Raw genomic sequence first — 25,707 nt, 5'->3', positions numbered from 1 at the left:
CTGCTGGGGTCCAGCTGATTGGGACTGGGCCAGACAGGCCAGACATACCTGGAGCCCTCCCTCCCGTGGCCTCTTCCCAGCCTGATCGTGCACCAGGCCTCTAATATGCATACAAACACGAACCAATGCTGAGGAAGATTTCAGCAAGGGAGAAATGCATCTTTCTTATAGATTGTTTTGCCACATATTCTGACAATTCTTAACTGGTGGTCATTAATTCTGAGTAATTCTAACAGAAACTTCCTCTTGGGTCTGTGGTTGACAACTATGCTCTGATTGTCTTCCAAAGAATTCTCTTTATGTTGCTCTGTCATCTGCTCTCCAGCCCCCACCCTGGAAGAGTATTTTTCTTGCAATTATAATTCCATGGGAGTGTTTTTAGTAGAAAACAAGTACCCTGCTAGATGTTTCTAGGGAGACAGTATGAGCATTCATACAAGCATTTTTTTTTTTTTAATTGACAACTGATCCTTCACTTTTGTTCTCTTTCCCCTCAGAAAAAAATCTTGCTGGTTCAAAACCTTTAATATTATTGATCATGCACTAAGCTGGCATGAGCTGTAATCTGCTCTACAAGGATACTGTGGTCCTCTGCTGTAAATCCCTTTCATTACCATGAACCAGGGGTCCTCAAACTTTTTAAAGTGGGGGCCAGATCACGGTCCCTCAGAGAGCTGGAGGGCCGGGCTATATGAACTACTAATTCCTACTGTAACACCCTGGCTGCGCTCACTGCCCAAAAAACCTGGCGGGCCGGATCAGACTCCTCTGTGGGCCGCATGTGGCCCACGGGCCATAGTTTGAATACCCCTGCTGAACCCTCTGACCTCCAGTTCCTGACCAGGCTGCCAGAGCGTTTATTAATATCAACCTTGGGCCCAGGCTAGCCTGTCCATAAACTCTTGAAACTTTAAAATGAGGTACAGTGAAAACAAGTTTAGATTTTAAGGAGCCTCTTTACCCTGTTGTTTGCACAGTAAACAAAGAGGATTCTTAGATGGGGCCCCATCCCAAAGGGCCTCTCAGTAGTTACTCCTTTGAACAAGGGCAGGTCCATTCTGTGCCAGGATTTCCACCAGCCCATAGCAAAAATGAGAAAGAGAAGGACAGTAGAGTAAGATTTTATAGAGCTCAATGTATTCAATGTAAGAACTGCCCATTGTTCTTAGAGTACATCCTTTAGCCTTTTGGTCTTCAAAATATGTGATGATGAGAGGAGATAATAGTTACTTTCACTGTCCTTAGATTAGCAAAATAAATATATTAACCTCCCAGCTTTTCTGGCTGTTGTATTAGTGTGTAAAATCTAGAAGTCTGGGGAACTACTATTCTAGAATATAAGCAGAGGAATAGATTGTGTCTTTTTCAAGGTTTTATCTCCAGTGTTCAGAATGGGCCCTGCTACGTACATAATAGGTGCTCAGTAAATCTATGTTCACTGTGCTAGCACAACTGTAACTTTGCAGGTATTTGAAAAGTGTAAAGGATTTATTAAAGGCTGGTAAGTCTCAATTCTAAGCAAAATTAATGGAGCCATCTTATGAAGATCCAATAAGAATCATTTCAGAACCAGCAGTCACTAAAACCAAATTCTGTTTGGGCTTTATAGAATAAATTTTCATTAAGAAATTGAAAAAACTTAATAGGCAGAGGAATTTCAAAAGTATAGATTAACAAAAAATTCTTGGGCAGAAATCCTTGATTCGTGTTATAGTACTTTATATTCATTCCTCTTTTTTATAAATATCATTCAACTATGCTTGACTATGAATGGCTACCTGAAATTTTGGTCCTGAGGTTAGTGGCCTGTCCTGGCATCTGGAGAGGTCGAGCAGGTGAATACCAACACTAACCAGCTTTGGGGCTTGGGAGGTAGAGGACCCTACTCTTTGGTTGGAAGGAGGAGGCCTGGGGGTCACCAGGCGTCTGCAGTTGTTATAAGCAAGATTTCATGAATGCCAAATGCCTAAGATTGAGAGCAACATCTCCTTCACGTGGACACTGATAGGAGCAGATCTCTGTTAACACAGGAGGAACTCAAATCTACCAGGTATGAATAATGGCTCAAAGACTCAGGGATAGGAAGAGGTCAGGAAAGACAAAGGGTCATCAGCTTTGTTCTGTGAATTAAGAAGGGCTAATTGAAGGGATGTACTTTGGGGGTCTAAGAATGCTCTCAAGGACTGGGTTTGGTCTGATTGACGACATCCATCTGTACTGAACAGGACAGAGGGCATTTTCCCTGTGGGTGGCAGTCATGTTCTAGGTCAGTGGTCGGCAAACTGCAGCTCACGAGCCACATGTGGCTCTTTGGCCCCTTGAGTGTGGCTTTTCCACAAAATACCATGGCCTGGGCGAGTCTATTTTGAAGAAGTGGTGTTAGAAGAAGTTGAAAAAATTTGGCTCTCAAAGGAAATTTCAATCGTTGGACTGTTGATATTTGGCTCTGTTGACTAATGAGTTTGCCGACCACTGCCTTAAGGTATTGTGAAAGAGAAAATGTCCCCACCCAACAATAGTTAATGACCCACAAATAGCTATTACAGACTGCCAAAATGATTTCCAATGTTAGCATAGGAGATATCGGGGGCAAAGGAAGGGGGGAATTTAAACAGGAAAAAAAGGGGTCAGTATACAGATAAATGTCAACTAACTTGCATAAGGTTGTTGCATAACTATACATCAACTGTCCCAATTGATGGTCCCAGGCTTAGAGTTAACATGGGACCATCAGTAACTAACATGTTATTCCTCGACTGGAAGCACAGAAACATCCCCCTTGTCCCCCGGGATTGAGACATTGCCCTCTGCGCTGCTGACAGGAGAGGATATTTTCCTGGGCTGTAGAATAAGTTCTACATTCTTGCCTTCAGTGTTAACTCCTTCAGTTAATTTTCCATTCTCCAAGCTCATGCTGCTTCTAGAAACCACCCTTACCTCTCTGCAAACCACCATGGTCCATCTCCTTCATTTCCTTCTGTATACTCCTCTGCCTGTCATTTTCCTGAACTTCTCCAGGTTAACCCCCGTCCTGCTACTCCCGCCCAGCTGGTGTCTTGTGCAGTTCCCACAAGTTAGCCACAGCCTCTTTCCAGCTGTCTTCACTGCAGCCAAGCATAGTTGGAAACGTTCAGAGTTTTGAGGCTCAACTAAGGCTGATCTCTAGATAACTTAAAATTGTTACATTTAATTGACTTAGTACTTTTTTTTTTTCTGTGAGATCTCCACAAACAGCTATTTTCTGTAGCCAGAAAGGAAGTTTGCAGTGCTTGCAGTCAAATAAAAGGCCAGCCCCATGGTTTGGAGCCTCTGTGTGTTTCGTAAGTGTGGCTGGTGTTTGTTCTGTTAGCCAAAATTGTCAACCCCTGGGATTCACGTTATCAGATGAAGCCTTTCCTCTAACTACTTACAACACTTGGCAAGAACTTTCCACATTGGCTTCATTTAAAAATAGAACATAATCTGTATCACAGATCCTCTCTTTTCATTCATCCAACAAATATTTACTGAACACCTTATTACATGTCAGATATTGTCCTAAGCCTGTGGTTGGCAAACTGCAGCTCACGAGCCACATGCAGCTCTTTGACCTCTTGAGTGTGGCTCTTCCACAAAATACCACGGCCTGGATGAGCCTATTTTGAAGAAGTGGCATTAGAAGAAGTTTAAAAATTTGGCTCCCAAAAGAAATAAATTACAATCGTTGTACTATTGGTATTTGGCTCTGTTGATTAATGTATTTGCCAACCACTGTCCTAAGCAATTGGGATACATAAAGAAGAAGCCATAAAGTTCTCTGACCTCATGGAGTGTACGTTTAGACTATGGAGACAGACAGTAAATCAAACAAGTAAATTATATAGTGTGCTAAAGGTGATGGGTGCTGTGGAAAGAAAAAAGATGTAGCCAGGGTAAGAGAGAGTGCGTGTGCTGAGGTGATAAGGGGGGAAGTGGAATATTAAACAGGAAGTCAGGGTAAGGTTCAGTGAAAAAGATTTAATCAAAGACTTGAAAGAGATCAAGGAGTTGGCCATGTGGGTAATCAGAAGAAAGAGCTTTCTAGGCAAAGGGAACAGCGGGAATGAAGGCCTGTGCTTTGCTAATGGAGTAATGGAGGCTCTGAGAGAGAAAGGAGTCAAAGATGATTCCAAGGTTTTTGACCTTGCTGGGTATAACGAAACTCCCATGTGCTAAGATAAGGTCCAAAGGGTAAAGACCAGGTTTTAAAGTGAGGAGTGGGAATAAAAGTTAGGTTTGGACACAGTTACTGAGCACCTTGTTAGATATACATGTGGAGGTTGGAAGTCAAGAATAAACAGTTGCATATGCAAATCTAGAGTTCAAAGCTGGAGAAAAGTCAGGTGACCTCAGCCTAGATGTAATATTTAAAGCTATAGGACCAAATGTGATCAATAAGGAGAATGTAGAGAAGTGGACACAGGATCGAGCCTGGACTCCTCAGTGTGTAGTTGTTGGGAAGGTAAGGAAGAACAGCAAAGGATACTGAAATGGAAAAGCCAACGAGGCCACCTTCCCACCTGGAGCTAGAACACTGGCAGATGATCTGAAACTCATGCAAAGACTTTCTGTCTTAGTTTTACATTAATCTAGTGCTAGTATTACTTTTTCAACTTTTCCAAGCTATCACCTTCGAAAGCCTGGAATGCTCTTGGAGCTCTGTCCCAGAATGGGGATGAGATACAGGAAGCTAGTCACTCTCTTGCTTTATTTGCCTCTGTTTCTTGCTACAGAGATGACTGCCTGGGTCAAGGGGGTAAAGGGAAGGGCGGCGGTGGCGGCAGGGTCAGCCTCCTGGGTTAGTGCTATAGTGAATTGAGCTGGGTCAACAAAACCGAAGCGAAGGCTTAGCTAGGCCCAGATTCCAGACCTCTAGGTCACAAGTAGACCTGGTGGTGATAATCAACATTGGGTGACTTTGTTTTATTCATTTTATCAGAGATATGTTGAAAGGGGAATGGAGTCTCTTGCCGTGTTCCTATATGAATCAATGGCTGTTTCAAAGCCAGAAATAAGTTGAATTCTTGACCTTTTTAACCCGTGACACATCCATGAGGCTTATTATGGTAAATGCTAAGGTAAAACTGTGATATATAACAAGAGGAATAAAACTTATTTGCCCTCAAAGGAACAGGTTATTGCTATATCCCTCAGGGCTGAAAATAATGCCTGGCATTTAGTAGGTAACTTAGTAAAAATCTGCTGAATAAATATTCAAAAATAACAATGTGATAAAGAGCTGAAAAGAGATGTGCACAGGGTGGTGGGAGCACACAGAGAATAACATTCAGGCAGGAAGTGGTACATGTGAATTATGATGAGGTATTTCCAGGTGGAGGAGGGCCCTGGTTCAGGGAATGGTGATGTGTATTGTGTGACCAGATTCCTTGAGTAGCACTGGCTTGAAAGTGTTTAGCCTATGGAACCCAGTACTATCTGCCTCTTTTCGTCACGGCCACTCATTGCTGTGTCAGGACAGGCACCTGTGTGCACTCAGTGGATAACTCCTCAGGAATTACTTAGTTGGAACCCAGATTTATCAGAAGATACTAAGCTTGCTACTAGCTGTCTGCTGTGAATGCACCAGATAGTAGGAAATTTCATAGCTTTAGTATGAGCTTCCTGATTACAACCCTGTGGAGGCTGTCGTCTCTCACTGTGAGCCTCCACATATTGCCAGTTGCTCTAACAGATGGCGCTTTCTTCCTGTCCTTAGTAAATTTCCTTTGCAAACCAAGTCACTCTTTACTATTTAGTCTAGAAGTCTGTCTGAAGAGGAAGCATAAGTGTGATGTCCAAAGAGCTGCTTGTTATTCTGTACAAAGGAGCCAGCCTTTCTTAGTTTTTACATTTTGCAGAACAGGAACAATGGCCTTCTTCTGTATCCATAAAAAAACAAGCAAACTTTGAGTCCCTCCCCTTGGCCAACAGGTTGTAAAACTGTGACTGATCAGGAGGGAAAGATGAGAAATAGCCATGGAACCTTGGCCCACTTTTTCACAAACTTAGGAGCTGTGGTTCAGACTTGGGTCCCACATTCTTAGCATCCCATGTTCTTAAAGATTGAGGAGGGCATCTTCAGACCAAGCAAAATATTACTTAATGCATTTAGCAATGCTTCATCTTTCCAAAATTGGGGGCTTGACTAAATTAGGGAGATTTTTTTTCCCCCACCTAAGGGATTTGATATCAGATTGTTTAAAGCCAGGGCAGTAGCAAAAAAATTACCTAAGACCTATAATTTTGTGGCTGGTCTAATCATAGTGCCAAATGTTGATCAGAAAGCAGAAAGACCATGACTTTTCCTGGTGAGTTTCATTCATTTTTTTTTTTTTTTCCCAGCACCTTCTATGTTTTTTGGCTCTGGAAATGTAGTGATGAGACACAGCTCGCTCATGGAATCTAATTATTTGAGTTAAACCCAAACCACATGTTTAAGTTGCCCATAGAGGCTCTGAAAATTCCTGTGCAGCAAGATGGGAATCTAGGATTGAGTCCAAAAGCTCCTTCCAGGTAGGGGGAAATATTACTAAAATGGCAGAGGGGCAAGATAAACATTGCATTGTAATAGCTGGTGCCCAGCTGATCATGAGAAGGCTACCATAAGGTGGGCCTCTGAGGTTGTCAGGGTTCTATCTCCAGCGTGTGGTGGCATCTGTAAGGAGTCCAAGTGACTAATCATCAATTCCTTTTTATTTTTTCGCCCCAAATAAGGTTGACTCATTCCCCGGGTGACCCCTACAATGAACAGATGCTGGCATCTTCTTGGTATAGTGAACTGGAAGGTGGCTAGCAAGAGAGAAGATAGAGGACCCAAGGATTATGATAGTTTTTAAGGTTGTGGAAAGTGGTCTGACCCTGGATGCATCCTATCATGTCTAGCCATGACAGAGATGACCGGCCCTCTGAGTTACTTTCAGGAGTAGCAATTTACTTTGGTTACTGGCCAGTATCATTGTGCCTGCTTTTCCTTCTCCTCCCAGCTGGACCCTCCTCCTGGGAGAGGTGCCAGTCAAAAGAAAATCAAATGCCCACTATCTTAGTCCTATTTTCTCTTAATTGCTTTCCACAAAACAAATACACCCTGAAAAGATAGTACATAAAGACCCCAAACACCATTATGGGCTCGCATAACTTTAGGAACTGCCTTTTTTAAAAATATACTTTTATTGATTTCAGAGAGGAAGAGAGATAGAAGCATCGATGAGAGAGAATCACTGATCTGCTGCCTCCTACATGCCCCACACTGGGGTTTGAGCCCACAACCTGAGCATGTGCCCTGACTGGGAATCGAACTGTGACTTGCTTTGTAAGTCGATGCTCAACCACTGAGCTATGGTAGCCAGGCAGGAACTGCCTTTTTAAAGCTGCAGAGGACAATCAGATCATTTTCTGGCTCAGCTCTTATGTGAAACTCAATCCTGAGCACTAGCTTTATAACAAAAATCCCTGCCCTTGTGGAACTTAAAAGTCTAGATTTACAATCAAAATAATAAAGTAAAATAGTAGGTTGAGCCATATAAACTGACCATTTATTCAGGTTAAAAATAAGGTAAAATATTGACAGTTTTATATGACTCAAAGTAATATGGTCTGTGTTTGTAATAAGTGCTAAGAAATAACAAAGCAAGGAAGGAGAGCATGCAGGGGAGAGGTAAGTGGTTGAAATTTTAAATAGATTGGAACAGAAGACCACCCTGAGGAAGTGGCATTTGAAGATGACCTGAAAGCTACCTGGTGGAGGGCACAACTGATGAGAGGAATAGCAACTGCAAAGGCCTGAGTATGCCTGATGTGTCCAAGGAAGAGCCAGGTGGCCAGAGCAGAGAACAAGGGTGGAAGAGGCAGAGGTGAGTTTAGACAGGTAGTAAGGAGTTGGGTCACATGGGGCCTGAAGGCCAGAGAGAGGGAGCTGGATTTTACTCTGAGAGATGGGAAACCTTAAGGGGCTTTTTCTCTGTAATTTTACTAGTTCACAAAAGATTATGCTCAGGTGATGTTTGTGCTTCACTAAGGGATGCTTGTTAGGACCAGAACAGCTGCTCAGAAGCTGTGCTGGGCTCCAAGAGCAGTGGAGAATCAGGACCTGGGAGGTGAGGCCGAAGTGTGGCAGTCACCTGAAAGGTCCACCTGAGGCACTAAACTGTCTGGAATTCCTTTACTAGAAGGGCCTTTTCTAAATACCCAGATTGATGATAGAGGTGACTTTAATTTTTTTGCTTACCTGTAGGCCCTCTTTTCTTTCCCTTACCAGACATGGGGACCATGCTAATGACAACTCTGATGAATGCAGGGAGCAGAGGTCAGCAACCAGGATAGGGTAGACAGCGGCAACTTCTCTGCTCCGTGGAGAATTTGGATAAGGCACTGTGTTTGTCTAGGCTGGCTGCCCAGGTTGAGAGCGTGAGGTTTCAGCACACATCACAGCCACTAAATAGAGACATACCACAGTCCACTATTTATTACCCTCCCGTGTGGAATGCCCTGTGGGCTTATAAATATTCAAGCTGAGGCTTTTGCCTAACTCATAAGCATGGCACGCTTATATGATGTCTCCCTATTGTCATTCACATTTGGCCAGTAGCAGCCAACTAGATTTTCAGATGGCCTGAAGAATTTTGGGAACTTTAGCTGAGCTATCATAAAAGGAAGCACCTAAGAGAGCTAGGAAGAACTAGAGTGAATGTTCCTGGCTGTACTCGTTATTTTAAGCCTGCCTACTTCCCTGAAGCATCTGAGACAACCAAATTAAGGTATTTTGTGAGTCTGGCACAGGATAGCAGAGCTGCTATGTGAAAACAAAATCCGTGCTTTCTGTCCTTATCATATTAAAATGCATTTATTTTGCTTACTGGACTTACACATTTTGTTTGTATTACGTGGCTTAAACAATATTTAATTGGAGCCCCAATTAAAATACGAACACTCTGGTCTTTATAAGGCAGAGCAGTTCATGCTTCCTTGCCCGGGGCCTGCATGCCAGAGAGCACCTCTGAACCTAAGTCCCAGAGTGGTAACTCAGGACCTGAGGGAGAAAGAACAAGGTTCCAGGTACCTCGCTTGGTGATGATTCCTAGGGAACAAGGTGGGGATGAATTAGGACTTATCACAGGCTTTGGGAACATAAAAAAATTAGCTCAGTAATTTTTGGATCTCCCAGCTAAGTAAGATCTGTTCAGATGAGGATGGTTTTGTCTTTCAAGGGAAGTAAATTGTAACCTGGGTTCTCCTCTCTCCCCAAATCATTACACCTTTCAAAATATAACCTCAAAAATAAACTGTGCTGGGTATGGGAGGGGTCTGAAGACAAAAACTATACCCTATTGTCAGGTACTAGTCTATGTTCCAGTTCTGTTGTTATTGCTGTTATCGTTATGGATATAGAAAGTACTCTGTACATACTTCAGTACTCACAACCACCTTATGAATTAAACATTAGCTCATGTTACAGGTGAGGAATCATATTTAGGTTAAGATTTTCTAAGGTCACCCAGTTTATAAATGTCAGAGCTGAATTCAAACCTCTATCTTAATCCCAATTTTGAGCTCTTAACTACTAACTGATCATCCCTCAATTTAGTGAGTCTTTGCTGTGGTCATTTTCTTACTGATTTGTGTTCTAGCTCACACTAGACTATAAAGGCTTTTTTGCTATGTGATTTCTATTTCTAGCCTTGGAATTGACCCCAGACACTCAGACCAAGACTACTGATTCAAGACCTTGCATATTTTAGGGTATCAATACACTCTCCCCTGCCTGCCTTATCCTCTATGCTCTTAGTCGCTTCTAATAGCATCATTTCTAGGTGCTTCAATCTGCTACACCTTTCATTTATGCTTCCCAACACTGGATGGCATTTCCTTAGCTACATACCGCTGCCTCCCAGCACTATGACCTAGAGAGAAATAGGAGGTTGCAGGGTTACAAAGCTTTTGTGAAGCACCCTTCTACAGAAAATGAGCATGGGAGCAGATTCCCTCTATTGAATCCCTGCTGGAAAGTTCCCTGGGGCCTCAGACTAGAACATTGGGATTAATTTGGAAAGTAGTGAACTGCCAGGGTTGGTGAGAAGATACTATCACAGGATGAAGACAGCTCTATGAAAGTTGTGACCTGTGGTTTTAAACACTGTCCTTCATCTTCCTTGGCACCTAATACTACCACAGATTCAGCCATTATCTTTCTGTGGGGAAGCTGCTTTAAGTAACTTGGAAGCTTTGATACAGTAAACCCAGAGAATTTCAGTAAAAGTAGGAAAAGAAAATTGAGCCAAGACTCGTTTACGAGAACTCCTTTGTATTTAAAAATCAGGTCTTTATAATCTTATTAAATATTTTCAATTTGGCAGGCCATAGGGTCTGTAGCAACTACTCACTCTGCTGTTCCAGCACAAAAGCAGCCCTAGGCAATCCACAAATGAATGGGCAGAGCTGTGTTCCAATAAAACTTTGTTTATAAAAACAAGGCCACAGTTACTTGGCCTTAGTTTGCCTATTTCTGCCTTAGACCAAGGGAAATGCTCACCTCAGTAAGAGCCCTGTGAGAAGAAACAAGTTCATTTCCCTTCCTAGAAGGGAGATGATTAGCATACATTCCACCATGTACAGAAGAGGCTAAAAATATTTCCGATAAAGTGATAATGGTTCTTGATCAGGCCAGATTAGTTGTATAAAACAGCCCCTAACACTTGCTATTGCAGAAAGGATGCCATAGCCCAAAGCAGGTAAATCAGGTAACAATGACAACAAATCTTGGAGCCACGGGGTTGTCACCTCTTTTCTCTTCTGCCCTGCAGGCCTGTTCCTTATCCTCGGCTTGATACTCTACCCTGCTGGCTGGGGCTGCCAGAAGGCCGTTGCCTACTGTGGACACTATGCATCGGCCTATAAACCTGGAGACTGCTCCCTGGGCTGGGCCTTTTATACTGCCATCGGTGGGATGGTCCTCACCTTCGTCTGTGCCATCTTCTCTGCACAAGCAGAAATTGCAACCTCCAGTGACAAAGTACAGGAAGAGATTGAAGAGGGGAAAAACCTCATCTGCCTCCTTTAATTTGGAAGAGACATTTATACCATTTTCTTCCTTGTTTAACCTTGTGAAACAGTTCACCTCTGGTTTCATCATCCAAATCAAGTGAAGAACTAGCCTTTACCTACCAAAGCCACATTCCACAGCCCTGAGCCTTTACAGAACCAATGAGAGGCAACATCCAGCCAAGCAAAGTGACTGCACACGAGGGCCACAGTGCAAACTGTAAGAGACGGAAGATGAAAACATAAACCTTGACACGTGTCAGACAGCATCGCCCCCAAGGCCCAGTGAAGGAGAATGATCTCAACCATGAAAGCAGCATTTCTCTGGTAACTGAAGAGACTGTTAGCCAGATTTGCTGGCTGTTTAGAGGTGTGGGATTTTTGTTTCCTCCTGGTTCTTTCATCAAGTGTCTCAGTTGAAGACTACACACTTACTGGAAGTGGGATGTCCGTCTGCTAAAAGAGATCAGAGCAAGACACAAACTCTTTCTTAGCCCACCACAGGGGCCAAGCAGGGACTGGAATTCTGTTGTGGAATGTATTGGAAGCTGAATTCCAGGGTCAGCTGAATCAATTGAACTGTCGCTTCAAGATTAAAAAGAAAGAATAAGGGCCTGTAAGATCATGAGAATAAAAATACAAAATCCTGCTAGTGGAGACAATTTCATTCCGCTTCCAGCAGCCAAGCTAACACCAGTGCTGGCCCAGCCTCCTCTTCCACCAGAGATCACATGTTTTTCTCCTAGACTTGGGATTGCACTGATTGCCAAAGGAAACCTCACTGTTTCCTCATTCCAGGACAGAGGTCTCCAAACCACATGTGGCACATTCAGATGTTCACTGGGAGAAACTGCCAGAACCTCAGCACTTACGAGGAGACCTTTTCCCACTGTTTGGTAACCATGCTGTAGTCAGCTATATTTCCAACCCTAACAGCAGCAAAATGCCATTCTTTGCATTTAAAAAAGAGCTAATCATGGGATTTAAGGTTTTTTAGTTACTGGTGATCCTGAAAGCAGGCTAAAATAACATTAAATTGTTGCAAATGCTGAGCTGCACCAAAGGCTTCATTCCCAGGACAACAGAGTAGAAAGTTAATGCAAACTGAGAGTTATAGCACCTGCCTATACCTGTTTACAAAAAGAATAAATTACCACTATTAAAAAAGTTTTGGGTGCTTTTAATCTAGTTTCTATAAATTACCAATATCATTGATTCAGCAAAATGGTATTAGCCACCACCTCATATGGCCAGAAAGATATTATCCTAAGATCAGAATTGAAGAATGATACAGAAACATTCTTTAGCAACTTAAGCGTGGGATGCCAGATTTCTGGAAGGATTCGGTCTCTTTGGGTTATGAATCTGCTCACTTGAGGGCTTGCTTCATTTTGAAAATTTAACAATTTCATGCCTTGTTTGGGCAAGGTATTATGTTCAAGTGCCACCAGACATAGAACTCTGATTCAGATTTTATAACCATGTCTAGCGCAGAAAACTAATTCCTTTATGTGGCAATGGAATGGAACAACTAAAGTCTTATTCTATTCCGGTCTTTGGCCTATACTAGAAACCATCTTTTATTATAGATTAAGAGTTACGGGTGGGAGAAGGAAGGGTATGGAACCAGGCCTTAATGAGTTCACCACTCTTAGTTCAAGGTTCAGAATAAGCAAAATGTAAATCCTATGACTTTCCTTAACAAGAGGAGTACATCCATAGTCTCATAACAGCTTAGAGAATGGTTCAGGAAGCATAACTTATCTCTGAGACCACACAGAAATAGATTATGGCAGCCACTGGATTTGGCTCCTGTACCTGATGGAGTGTTTATATGCTCTAACCAAGCCATGATGCCAGCAAACCCTGGCAATAATTTTCATTTTAAAAAAGCAATTCATCGGGCAAATACTCTGATAAAACACCATTTTTTCTTAAATGTATCATCAGAAGATTCACTCTTTTTTTCTGTATAAGATAGAGAACCCATTTTCTAACATGAATTTTACATTCTCACTTTACAGACAAGTTGTCATAGCCCAGAGGATCCCTCAGCCCAAGTGCCCGACTGCTCCTTGGTTAAGGTGGCAGTGTATCCCTAGATCACTTTGACAATAAAAGTCACTTGACAGTGTCTACTTCGGTCTCAATGCTACAGAAGACAAAAAGCATACGCACACACAAAAACCCAAACCACTGAAACTAATCAAACACTGACCTAGTAAGCGGTAATGTTGGGCCTTTTAAACCTTCAGTTTGTTAGCCAAGCTTTGGTTGGGATAAATGGAACATTCAAAATCATGCAAATATAGGCCAAAACTGCATAGCTGATTAAAAGATACACACACACACAAAAAAAAACACTGAATATGAGGAATATGTTGAAATATGGTGTACAAAATAGACTGATTGTTGACTCATACCTATTTTTCTAATTTCTATCACCTAATTGCCTCAGTCTAAAAATCTAATATACCTGCACCATTACAACTACCAGAAAAGTCGTATTTATTTTTGCCTGCATTTGTGCTTAAAGTTTTGTGATGGCTGGGCTTCTCAATGGACTTCAAAAAGGCAGAAATACTTGCTTTGGATTCTGTGGATTCTTTAAACCTGTGTGCTAATTCAACAATGTTACATTAATTGTGTAAGGGTTTTTGTATAGTTCTCAAACATCTGTGGTGAAATGATCTTTGTTAAAACATGTATTCTGTAAAGTGCCATAGTCTTTTTTTTTTTTTTTTTTTTTATGTGTAGCGTATTTAAAATATATATGTATTATACATACACAAGTCTGTGTGAAAGATGTGCAATAACAAAGGTGTATGTATGTTTTGTTTTTTGGAAACTGGACAGGCGTCAGAACAGGAATCGTTTCTGTTTTGGCAAAGGAGAGTTAAACAGTTTTGCCTTTATGGCCTAGTATTTAACCCATAATGATTTTAATGCTACACAAACTTATGTGAAGAAAAGACTGGTATGAAATCATTTTTCCTGGGTCTAAATTAAAATAATCACTAGATTTATGTGAACGTTAAGCTGTCAAGCAGGCCCAGTTAATGCTAGTCTTTCATGTGAAATGTGAAGCTGCCCTTTTGCCTTTTCTGTTAGTGTGATAACTAGTAGCTGGTACATAATCACTAAAGAGCTATTTCTTAACATGCTTTGACAGACCATGTTAATGCTAGACCACTATTTAAGGGCTGATCTCACACCTTCTTAGCCATAAGAGTCTGGCTTAGAACAGACCTCTCTGTGCAATAACACGTGGCCACTGGAAATCCCTGGCCTGCATTTGTATTGGGCAGCAATGACTCCCAAGGGCCAAAAGCATTACAGGCACGACTGGGATTTCTTCTGAGACTGTGGTGAAACTCCTCCCAAGTCTGGGGGGAGTCATTAGGTGCTTTGGAGGAACTCAGCACCACTTGATAATTCAACAGCCACTTGAGCCAAATAGGAAATTGTCTTTACCGCTGATGGACTCAGTTTGAGCCTTCAAATTTGTGGTTATTCTATTATATTGTAAACTAATACATTGTTTGTCTAGCATTGATTAGGTCCCTGTGCATATGTATTTTCACAACATGTTGCTCCCTTCCTTTCCCCAGATCTGAATTAAAACAGATTTTGCAAACTCATTTTGATTCTTTTAAGTCTAAGTATATTTCTTTCAATTATGATGTATATAATTTGATCAGGAAAAAAAAATCAGGTATTTCAACTATTCCATTCATTAGTAACAGATATATATCCCTACCTTTGGTTAGTTTTAACTTCAAAATAGGTACTGTATATATTTATTCCTCAGAGAAGCATCAATGTCATTATAAAGAGGAGGAGGATCCTTTTAAATACTATACAAATGTCTTAATTTTAAAGTAAAACTGAGAAATATAAAAATTCTCCAAAGCAATCAAGGCTTTACAAAAAAAGAAAAAAAGAAATATGTATAATAATGACAAAGAAAAGGGTCTGCTGAAGATCACACTCTCCTATTCCAACAAAAGCACCAAAATTAAAAGCTAAACATAGAGCATTTCACATTTCCTAAAGGTAACCTGCCCATAAAGAGCCTTATCCAGAAGCCGAATTCTCAAAGATAACACCAAAACCTTTTCATAACTCTTACTCAACTCTATATCTCATGAAGCACTCACTTGATGTACGAAAATGGTTATTTCTTCTGATCTAGGGCCTATGACACCTGAAACTACATTTATGCTTTGGTTTCTAAACATACCTGACAACTTCCATGTTTCTAATAGAAATCAAAATTAAAAGCTGACAGAATTATCCAAATCACTAAAAAAAATTTCAAACAAATCATAATCTAAATTATATGTGCAAAATTGGAAATTTCAAGTTACTTTTTCAGCTGTTACTACATCATTCTGAAGAGTTAATCCACAAGAAAGGACTCCGGCTTTAAATTTCAGCAGAGACTGGGAACCTTCGAGTATGCCCCCCACTCATCCTTAGTTTTTTACTTAGCAATTTTGCTGCTGGTTTAACTTGCCATGACAGCCCTTCCAGAACACATTCGACTTACTCCTAGTTCTCCTTAATGTCTTTGCTTTACATAAAGCCATGTAAGCACAGTCTTGACTACGCTTGACATTTCCTTTAAGTGGGTTATTTCGGTAGTTTCAAATAATTCAGTACCTTTTTCAACTCAAACACTAAAGAATAAGATCATCAAAGCAAACTTTTGCCTACTCTTTAAATCAGCAAGAAACAATAATTGTCTTTATTTCATAATCCCTATCAGCTGCTTAGTCATGTGTTTGGGGCCATCCTACTGCTGTCCCCACCACTATCTTCTTCCTTGCAGCTTCCTCCTCACCCTGAAGAGTTCTGCAAGATAAGTCTTTAAGACATGAACTGTTCACTTTGCTTAGGGATACAGGATATAGATAATAACATAAGTAAATAAGAGGAAGTAGCAAAACCACATAGGAAAAGAAAATAATAAAAAAATTAGATATTAACAGTTCTTTGGTTTTTTGTAGTCAAATCGCCTCAAAAGTCTAACATCAGAAGGCAAGTAGTTAACCGACTGCCTGTGTTTGGGAAAAACCACTATAATGCACTCTCAAGAGAAGAAAGCCTGAGTTAAAGCAAGTGACAGCAAAGATAATTATATGAATTAGACAAATGTCAGGGGGAAAGAATGGATAGTCAGGTGACTGATTGGAAGGGGTGAGGGCAGAAAAGGAAGAGTCCAGCATGTCTCTCAGGTGTTTTGTTTGGGCACTGGATGGAAAGTGATGCCACCACCAAGACCAGGAATCCAAGAGAAACAGAGACAGGTAAGGTAGGAAGGTCCAGCCTAGGCTGCCAATGGAGAAGTCCTATGTGCAGCTAGGAATATACTGTGGAGAGAAGACCAGGTTGGAAATGAGAGATTTGGGAGCCATCAATACACCTGGGCAGACAGCAAAAGTTTTTAATTATTGTGCACATTCTATGTGCAAGTACTGTGGTAAGCATTTTATATAATTCATTTATTCATGAAAACCCTATAAATAGAAACTATTATCCTCATTTTATAGATAAACTAGAGGCTTGGTGCATGAAAAATTCATGCACTGGAGGGGGGCAGGAGAGTCCCTCAGCCCAGCATGCCTCCTCTCACAGTCCAGGAGCCCTCAGGGCAGGAGGAAACCAGGTGATCTGGGGAAGGCAATGCCCCCATCACCTCTCTGCTGCTGCCACTCCTGGCAGCGCAAGCCTCGGCTGGCCCTGGTTACCTGAGCCCTGGGCAGCCCTGGACAGCTAGGCAGCCAACATCTGAGGCTTGCCTGTGCCTCGGGCCAGTCCTGGGCAGCTAGGAGGCTGAAGGTGGGTCTGGCCACAATGCATACCTGCCAACCTCTCCCCTACCCCCCCACGGGGCTAAAAGGACAGATGGACTCTGGCGGGACTGAGGGGACTGGGCACTGCCATCTTGTGGCTATGGGTGCCACCACTTTTTGTAATGGTGTGATGGTCAATTTGCATATTCCCTCTTTATTAGATAGGATTGTCACTAAGTAACTGAAATTAAGTAATTTGTTCCAGATAAAAAAGCTAACTAAGGCCCAAATACAGGTTTGACACCAAAGTCTACATTCTCAAACAGCTGTCATTTCCTTCTTCCTGGGATATTTAGGGTGAAAAGCAGGTCCATACAAAACCCTGAGGATGCCAACATCTCTGTAGTAAACTGCTAAACAACTTCCACTTATAATTCCAAAAAGGCCACACCAAAGGATGATAACTGATGAACTTGCCATGACAGTCCTTCCGGACTGCTCTTTCTTCCCTTTTCGGAGAAAAACCTAGTAATTTTTCATACTTCAGCAGATGGACCATGTGTCTCAATTTACTCAATCCTAAAAACAGTCACTAAAAATCCATTGAGTATATGACAGTAGTAAAACAAATGACAGTTTGACAGTTTTTGTTATTATAATCTCTTATCCAGGATAAGCAGCTGTTATAATTACATAAAAGACATATTTTCTTCAGAGTTAAACTAATAATTAAATAAGGATTTGTCTTCAATTAAAGTTTCTCCAAACACACACACAAAAGCAAAAGACCGTTTAGTAAGTTAATACTGCCGAAGAGCAGGCAGCAGGTACTCACATGTTATGGAGGTAGGCCTTGGTCTGGAGACATCAGAAATATATGCTGTAACTTTTTCTTGGTTGATTTTTTTCCCCTAGGATCCACTGTCCCTGGATACAAATTACTGGAAATGTGGATGGATGGAAAAGAAACAGGGACTTGGAAAGAGTTGGCACCCCAGGGCAGAAGCAGCCTCACACTTGGCAGGAGTCAGGGGACATGGGTCTAGCTGCCTCTCCCTGAAGAGAAAGGCATTCTGTTCTCTCAGGATAATTTCCTACTCTATAAAAATGGGGTCAATAATACAAATCACATCATAGGTTTGGTGTGAGGAGTAAAGTACCATAAGTAAAGCATTTATATAGTCTCTGATATACAGTATACCCTCAATGACTAAAAGTAATTAGAAGCAAATTAAGAAAATCTTCCGTCTGTCCAGACAGAATATAATTTAAAATTGATCTCAAAAATTAAGAGTTGTTTTAAAAATTTGTGAAGAATAACATCACCTGGTGTTAAAACCAATCTAATTTTACCTACAGAGGCTCAATGGCTGGCTACCTAAGGCCACCTTTTCTTTTTCCATCCTGTATTAATCATCTTTAGCTTCGAGCTTTCAGGAAGTAGAAGATTTCACTGTGGATGCAGGATACCTGGTCACTCCTAGTTATCAATACAAAACAAAATACACAATAGAATAAAACAGGTAGTGTTGGACGAGTCCATCTATGGGAAACAAGAATGCTCAGAAAATAAACCACCTGGGGGGCAATGGAAAGATATGTACCTTTTTTTTATTAAGGTACACATATAATACCTTAATAAAAAAATTAAAAAATAAAGAAAATAAACCACCTGATTATCTATCAAAACCTACCATAGGGAAGGCTTTTTAAAAAAGGGACATCCAATGTTGGTAATAAAGAGGTCCTTTCCTACACTGCTGATGGAGATATAAATTGATACAATTTTATGGAGAGCAATTTGGCAATGCACATCAGAGGTCTCAAAAAGTGAGCTTATGCTTTGTCCCAGCAATCTATCCTAAGAAAAGAAAAAAAGCCTGGGTCCCCAAGTTTAGCAACAATATATTCCTTGACAAATTTTATTAAATTATCCTATTTAATAAAAAAGTAATATGAAAATTAACCATCACTCTGTCACAAAGATGGCGGCTCCCATAGCCACAAGATGGCAGCCCCCAGTCCCCTCAGCCCCGCTGCTGGAGTGTCCAGGCCTGTCAGCCAGGCAGGGGGCAGAAGGGGGGCAAGTGGCGAGGCTGCCTCTGGAGTGTCTGGGCTTCGCTCAGGCCACAGGAAGCCCTATTCTTTCAGGAATAATCCCAAGGAAGCCCTATTCTTGCAGGAATCTTCCTGCAATGGGCCTGTAGTTCATAATAAAAAAATTAAAAATCAGAACCTGAAGGAATAACAGGACTTCAAAAATAGTTTATGATACATGTATATAAAGGAAGCTAGTTGTATAGCTATTAAATGTTATAGAAATACATTCAACAATCTTATCCTCTATAACAAAAGCCCAGAGACTGAACTGCAGAACGACCAGAACGACTGTTTGACCAGTTGCTATGACGCACACTGACCACAAGGGGGCAGATGCTCGATATAGGAGCTGCTTCCTGGTAGTCAGTGCACAACCACAGTGGAAGAGCCACTCGGCTGACTGGAATGAGCAGCTGCTCCCACTGTGGACCCCAGGCCAACAGGCAGGAACCCAGGCTGTAATCATCGCTTCCTCACCCCAGGCTCTGGACACATGCAGGCCACACAGAGCCACCACTGGGCTCATAGAGCTGACTCCAGAGGCTGTGAGGCAGGTTCGTGGTTGCTGCAGGTCTGAGGCCTATCCTGTGGCCTCTCAGTGCTATTGTCCCTGGGCCCGGCCCCAACCAGGTCCTCTGTAGAGGCGAGTGCTCTGGCTCCATAGAAGATGCCGGACCAGGGAGCAGCCACTCAGAGGGCGGGTCCACAGCTGCTCGGCTGACCGAGATGAGTGGTGCTCCCACAGCAGCTGATCCCCTGCAGGCCATGCCCCCCACCAATGCATAAATCCCGTGCACCCGGCCTCTAGTGTGAAATAAAGTTCAACATATTATTTACATCATAACTGAAAAAAGATTACAAACTTTTGTGTTCGTTAAAATTCTCCAGTTGAAAGTAACAGGAAACCAACTCAAGGTAGCTCAGGAAGAAAACAAAATATAAATATTACTGGGATTAATGGGATGAAATATGGGTGAGCAGTCAGGCCCCATACAGGAAATGCAAAGCTATCAAGGTCTTTTCTATGTCCATCTATCCCACTTGTCTTTGATAGCTTGATGGTGACTCTTTCCTCACAGAAGAATATGGTACAGCTAAAACCATCTTGCCACTAAAAGAGTATAGTTCTGGACAAATCTACCCAGGGGAAAAATGTAATGAGCCAAACATGGGTCCACCATGGCTAGATGACATCCAGTTCAGGGGCCCCAAGAAATGGGCTTCTTAGAGATCAATAAACGTCCCTAAAAGGATCTATTACAATATAGAGGGAAATCTTATTTTTTAATTTTAGGAAAAAAGTTGTCTTCTCAGAAAATTAATAGAAAGCTATAAACCAAATATTAATATTAGTTACTTTATGGGTATAAAATTATGAGCAGCTTTTACCTTCTTTAGCTTATAAATATTTCCTATAATTTAGACTGAAGTGTATTAATTTTATGATTCAAAAAGTTAAACATTGCTATGCCCTTAATTCCATAAACTATGTATAGATAAAAAAGAATGGGAAATATCCAATAAAACATTGGCAGTGATATTCCTAAATGACAAATTATTTTTATTTTCTCATTTATCATTTTCCATATTTTGCAATTGTTCAACATATATTACTTTCATACTAGAAAAACAAATGAGTTTGAGGAATGTGTATGCGCAGTGTGCTCAGTTTTCATGGAGGTGACTATAACATTGTAGGAATCACCCTGATCACCAGATAAAACACAGTGATTTGGGCAATTTTTGCCCTCCCACCCCCCCCAAAAAAACACCTGAAGAATCGTACAAATTGCCAATAGTAACAACTACCACAACCATGATTTATCTTGAGAATCATTGACCCACAAAATATTATTAAAGTTATGGAGAATTGTTGGATTATATTTAAGTGTTTAAAAATAAAATTTGCATACTATTATTTTATAAATTAGAACTATTTAAATGTAAAGAAGATAATACATAATGTATTCTCTGGACAAATAACAGGAAACATTACTAAGTAGAAGAGACTTAACTATTTCCTGACCCATTAGAGAAAAGATAAAATGGGTTTAATGGCAAGATGGTTTTAGTTACACCATCAGCCATGCCAAGCCCAGAAAGATATGAGCTGAACAACAAACCAAGATTTGGATAAACATAAAATTTAATACTTACTGCATTGCTACAATGTGGCTTCCATGTCCCTTGCCATTTAAAAACATTAACAGTGCCAATGAAAATTCTACAGTTTGTAAGTTTTGTCCTACCAAAATCACAACGTTAAATTGCAAACATGGCACCCTCAGGATTGGTAAGAAAACAAGAGAAGAGTCTTTTCCTATTTTTCTAGAATCTTTCAATAAAAGATACTGTACCTACTAGTATCTAGGACAGAACAGTGGCAATACCTGGCTTAGTAAATTTTGATAGATTTCTTTCTTGCTCTCTATATACTTAAAATAGGTTTAAAAATACCAATCAATAATCTCTAATGGAAATACTTCTTTCCATAATATTTAACCATTGAGATACAACTTTTTTTAGTTTAATAAACAAGCACTTAAAACAACTCTAATGTTTTAAAATGTATTATTGTACGCTAAATAAATTTATACTATGCTACTTTAAAATTTATCAAATAAGGTATTTTTTATTTTTAACCATCATTAATTATTTTTACATTAACCACTTTTATTTCACTCCTAAAGGTCTTAATCACAGGGAATCAACAGATTCCTCTAAACATATTCCTTAAGAAAAAAATGGAAGGAGTTAAGTGAAATGGTGTGTGACAACCATGGTAATTCTAATGGGGAAATATGGGTTAAATGGTAAGTTCTATATAGTAACATTCTAAACATACATTTTTACCAAGAAAGATAAAATTAAATGTTTTCAGAAAAAGCTAAAAGCATGCTACTACAAATAATTTACAGAAACAACTAATAAATTTAACAAATTCCCTCAAAAATGCAAACTATACATTATCACAACATGATTTACAAAAGGATATATTATATATACGATGACAATTCAAACTAATGTTTTTAGGTAAACCCAGAAAATTGAAAATGCTGTTCCTCTTTTAATTGAACACATATTTATCAAAATAAGATTCATCATGATTTAACATCACTTTAAATATCAGTGAAAAATCAAACAGGTATTTTCATTGATACATAAACCAGCGATAGCGAGGTTAGGAAACCAAGTTCACTCACATCAATGACCTACTAATATACAGGCACTTATTCTAACCCACTAGGAAAAATGTGAACCACAAAACACATTTTTCCATTTTAAATCTTTAGGCAGTCTGTGTATATTGACCTTAAAGTGGTCACTTAATATGAGTGAAGCTCATATTCCACTACCTATAAAGGTCTAATGCAAAAAAAGGTTGTCATTTTATGTTGATAAGAGTTTTTAACTAATATTTTATATGTTTATTTTGTTTAGCAAATGACAGAATTATACAGATTATTTTTAATATTCAAATGTGGAATTTCTATATACATTAAACCCTCAGCATGATTTCTGCTTCTGATGTGCTAATGAAGTATTTAAAAATTATACAAACAAACATCCATTAAACAGCATTTTATTTTAGAACACTCTGTCTTAATACAATAAATATACAAAACTTCCAAACCACCGGAGACATGCAACATTAGAGGGACAGATGGAGGGCATTTATATAGAACCATGACAATCACCATGATGGCAGTGCAGTATTACTATACTCACTGACAAAATATACAAACATCCCTACATAAATAATCCAAGTCCCAAATTACAAGTCACTGAGGAAGGATTTTCCAGTGTTCCAACTTCAGTTTTAAATAAAAACAGCCACCACTTAATATTGCAGACTAAAAAATGACATGGGTGCTTACACTGTAAAAAAACAATTTCATGATTCTGATAATGGTAATGTTAATATGAAGCATAAAACACTAACAAATGCCAATCTTTTGCTGGGTGAAAATGTGACTATTTACCAATTTTGTTAATAGAAAATATAAGAATTTAAAATCCCAAACCTTATCAATCTGTAAGCATTGCCCTCATTTTAATGCACATTTATGTCCTTAAAAAACAATTCTCTCATAAGCTTATATTAACCCAGATAACTGAATTTATAACAACATTTTCCCCACCTACACAAAAAGATACTGTTGGTTGTAATTATTCTTTGCTATTTAACAATGGGGAGTTCTGTAGGATAAAGGTATTCCTGTTCTTGAAGGAAAGTATCTCAGCATTTTTCAAAAGTCTCTTATGATGTAGCTTTCACTTGCACTTTTAAGAAAAAGAAAAATGAACTTGAGATATAAATTAGTAATGGATATAGTGTTCTTGTATTTTGTGGTGAACATTTTCAATATATGTAAAATCCACACTCAATAGAGCACACAGATGAAACAAATTTTCAATAATACTATAGATTCTGAAAAACTACTGGCTTATTTGGTTGAGAAAGTAGGTGGAGATTATCACTGATCAGAAATATTCACAAACAGCTTTAAATTCATACTCTGAACCCTACTTTCATCAAAATAAAAGAAATAGATTCCAATTACTTCAATAAAGTCCCAAATAAATCAAATGGAAACCCCACTGGAATGGACCTATGTCACCTAGTAGCACTATCATGCAAAGCTTTTTTCTTAAATAGTAAGAACTCACCATCCAGCCCCAGCATGGACTTCATTTTAACTTCAGATTTGGGAAGAAGAATGAAAGTGATTTAACCATTTGTGCCCATATGATTTTTTTTTTTAAGGGATGTGCATTATCAAATAATATAATCCAATAAATGATCCTTATTTAAAATAAAGTTGAATAAATTACTATTATTCTATAATTTTAAATTAGCTAATTCCTTGTAAAACACAGTATCATGACTTTACAAATGTACTGAGTCTCTTAATCAGTATTAAAGATGGTTCAAACTTTAACCCAAATATAAGAATTCCTGTGCTGCATAGTAATAATTTTAAATTGATTATATAATAATTAATGCATTCAACTGTGTATTTTCTTTCTCGGTGCAAATTAAATGTTTTCTTTTTTCTATTACTAAAAAAATTTTAATATATTCAGTCTGTCTCAAAATTTGAAAAACTGATATGTAGTAGAGATTCAATTATATGTAAAATGCCAGGGTCTTTTAAAATTTAATGCCACTAGAGATGAGAGACTAAAAAAATCCCTTAAATACTGTACGTTCTTTATGGACAGGGAGTTAAGACTAGACTTTAATACCTCTGTTAAAAATTACACACATACACACACCCTCCACAAAAAGAGCTGCCAAACGTATTCTCAGTTCCATGAAAAAGAGTAGCCACAGAATATACCAAAGTTTCATACAGTAATATTTTACTATGATATGAATACTGAAAATTAAAAAAAAAAAAGGTATTCTCATCAGTACATTCTATTCCATCAATTTTCCACCGTTTCTTTTGGATAATGCACTACATATTATATTCTCATACTGCACCCCAATACACTTTTATTTAAAAGAAACTATTACAGAAAATCATTTCTAAAATTTTACAAATGACTCCCCTATTGTACAACCATAAGCAGTGCAGAACCCAAAATAATTATTTTAATTTAAAAAACGTAGTGCCCATGCAAGATCATAGAATGATATCAAAATATCGGCTACTCTAAAGAAAGAAAATAAAAAGATAAAATTTACGTTCTTTACTACGAAATGCACATAGGCTCTTCACTTGTGACTGAAATTGCTAATAAAGCAAGCCAATCTAAAAAATCCACAAGTCTCTGATGGTCTATTTCTTGCAATATAAATAAGAAAAAAGAAATGAAGCATCTATTTACTGCTCCAATGTGTAATCCTTAAGCCTAAGATACTTGAAAGAATGACTGCAGCTATTACTAAGTACATTTTTAATCATAAGTACCATATTAATTTTAGTGTCTTGTCACTGAAATAATTTTCAGAACATTCATTGCCCCCATATATGGAGAACATTTACTTAGCATGTAATATTTTTTTCTGCAAAGGGGCACTAAAATCTTAAGAAACTGTTAGGTAAATAATAAGACTAGGAAGTTTTTCTGGTTTTTGCCCATGCACAATAGGAGATATACATGCTGTGTGTACTGAACATAAAAATATTTATAGAATATAGTAAATGAAGAAAAAAAGTAGTCAAAAGGTAATAGTGTATTGTTTGAAGATTCTCTAAATTTGGTTACCCTTGAAAGCATTCTGAGCTGCACTAGTTGCTGCAGTGGAGGCTGCGTTTGCAGCTGCGGTCTGGACAGTTTTGTTGGACATCACACCTGATGCGAATTCTTGTTGGGCCTTCTCAAAACTAGCACCTGTTGTGCGATATAGTCCATGTACCTACAGAGGCACAAAAAAGCAGAAGATGGTAAGTTGTCATCTATACATTCACTTTCAATAGCATTTATATATATGAGGAAGGGAGAAGGAGAGGGAGATAGAAATATCAATGATAATTATCATTGATCAGCTACTTCCTGCATCCCCCCACTGGGGATCAAGCCTGAAACCCAGGCATGTGCCCTTAGCCGGATTCGAACCGGGGACCCTTTAGTTCGCAGGCTGAAGCTCTATTCATTTAGACAAGCCAGCTAGGGCTCAATAGCTTTTTTTTTTTTTAACAACATGACTCAAAAAAAAAAGAAGAAAAAAAAAGGGAGTAGATTCTAGGCACAATTTCTAAGATCAAAAACATCAGCCATCACATTGACACAAAATATTGTATTT

General features: G+C 39.3%; 2 protein-coding genes across 10 annotated transcripts in view; one reads left to right on the top strand and one right to left on the bottom strand.

Moving 5' to 3' along the window:
• LHFPL2 (LHFPL tetraspan subfamily member 2) overlaps positions 1-14,693 on the top strand; it is a 136,746-nt gene extending 122,053 nt beyond the window's left edge. For all 6 annotated transcript variants that reach the window (XM_084881353.1, XM_084881354.1, XM_084881350.1 and 3 more), the window contains one exon: positions 10,815-14,693. In XM_084881353.1, the coding sequence (XP_084737479.1) occupies positions 10,815-11,071 (257 nt within the window). In that variant the 3' untranslated portion in view covers positions 11,072-14,693. The remainder of the gene's footprint in view (positions 1-10,814) is intronic.
• The window catches only part of SCAMP1 (secretory carrier membrane protein 1), a 94,748-nt gene that overhangs the window by 12,532 nt on the left and 56,509 nt on the right, over positions 1-25,707 (bottom strand). For 2 of the 4 annotated variants that reach the window (XM_084881338.1, XM_084881337.1), the window contains exons 9-10: positions 25,170-25,320; positions 17,686-17,777 (exon numbers count right to left, since the gene is read on the bottom strand). In XM_084881338.1, the coding sequence (XP_084737464.1) occupies positions 17,689-17,777; positions 25,170-25,320 (240 nt within the window). In that variant the 3' untranslated portion in view covers positions 17,686-17,688. Of the gene's footprint in view, positions 1-17,685; positions 17,778-22,517; positions 25,321-25,707 lie in introns of those variants that run through there. The other 2 variants (XM_084881339.1, XM_084881340.1) reach the window with 2 other exon arrangements.

The sequence above is a fragment of the Pipistrellus hanaki genome (genome assembly GCF_964339955.1).
Source record: "Pipistrellus hanaki genome assembly, chromosome: 4".
Classification (NCBI taxonomy): domain Eukaryota; kingdom Metazoa; phylum Chordata; class Mammalia; order Chiroptera; family Vespertilionidae; genus Pipistrellus; species Pipistrellus hanaki.
This window is presented reverse-complemented; position numbering and strand designations above follow the sequence as displayed.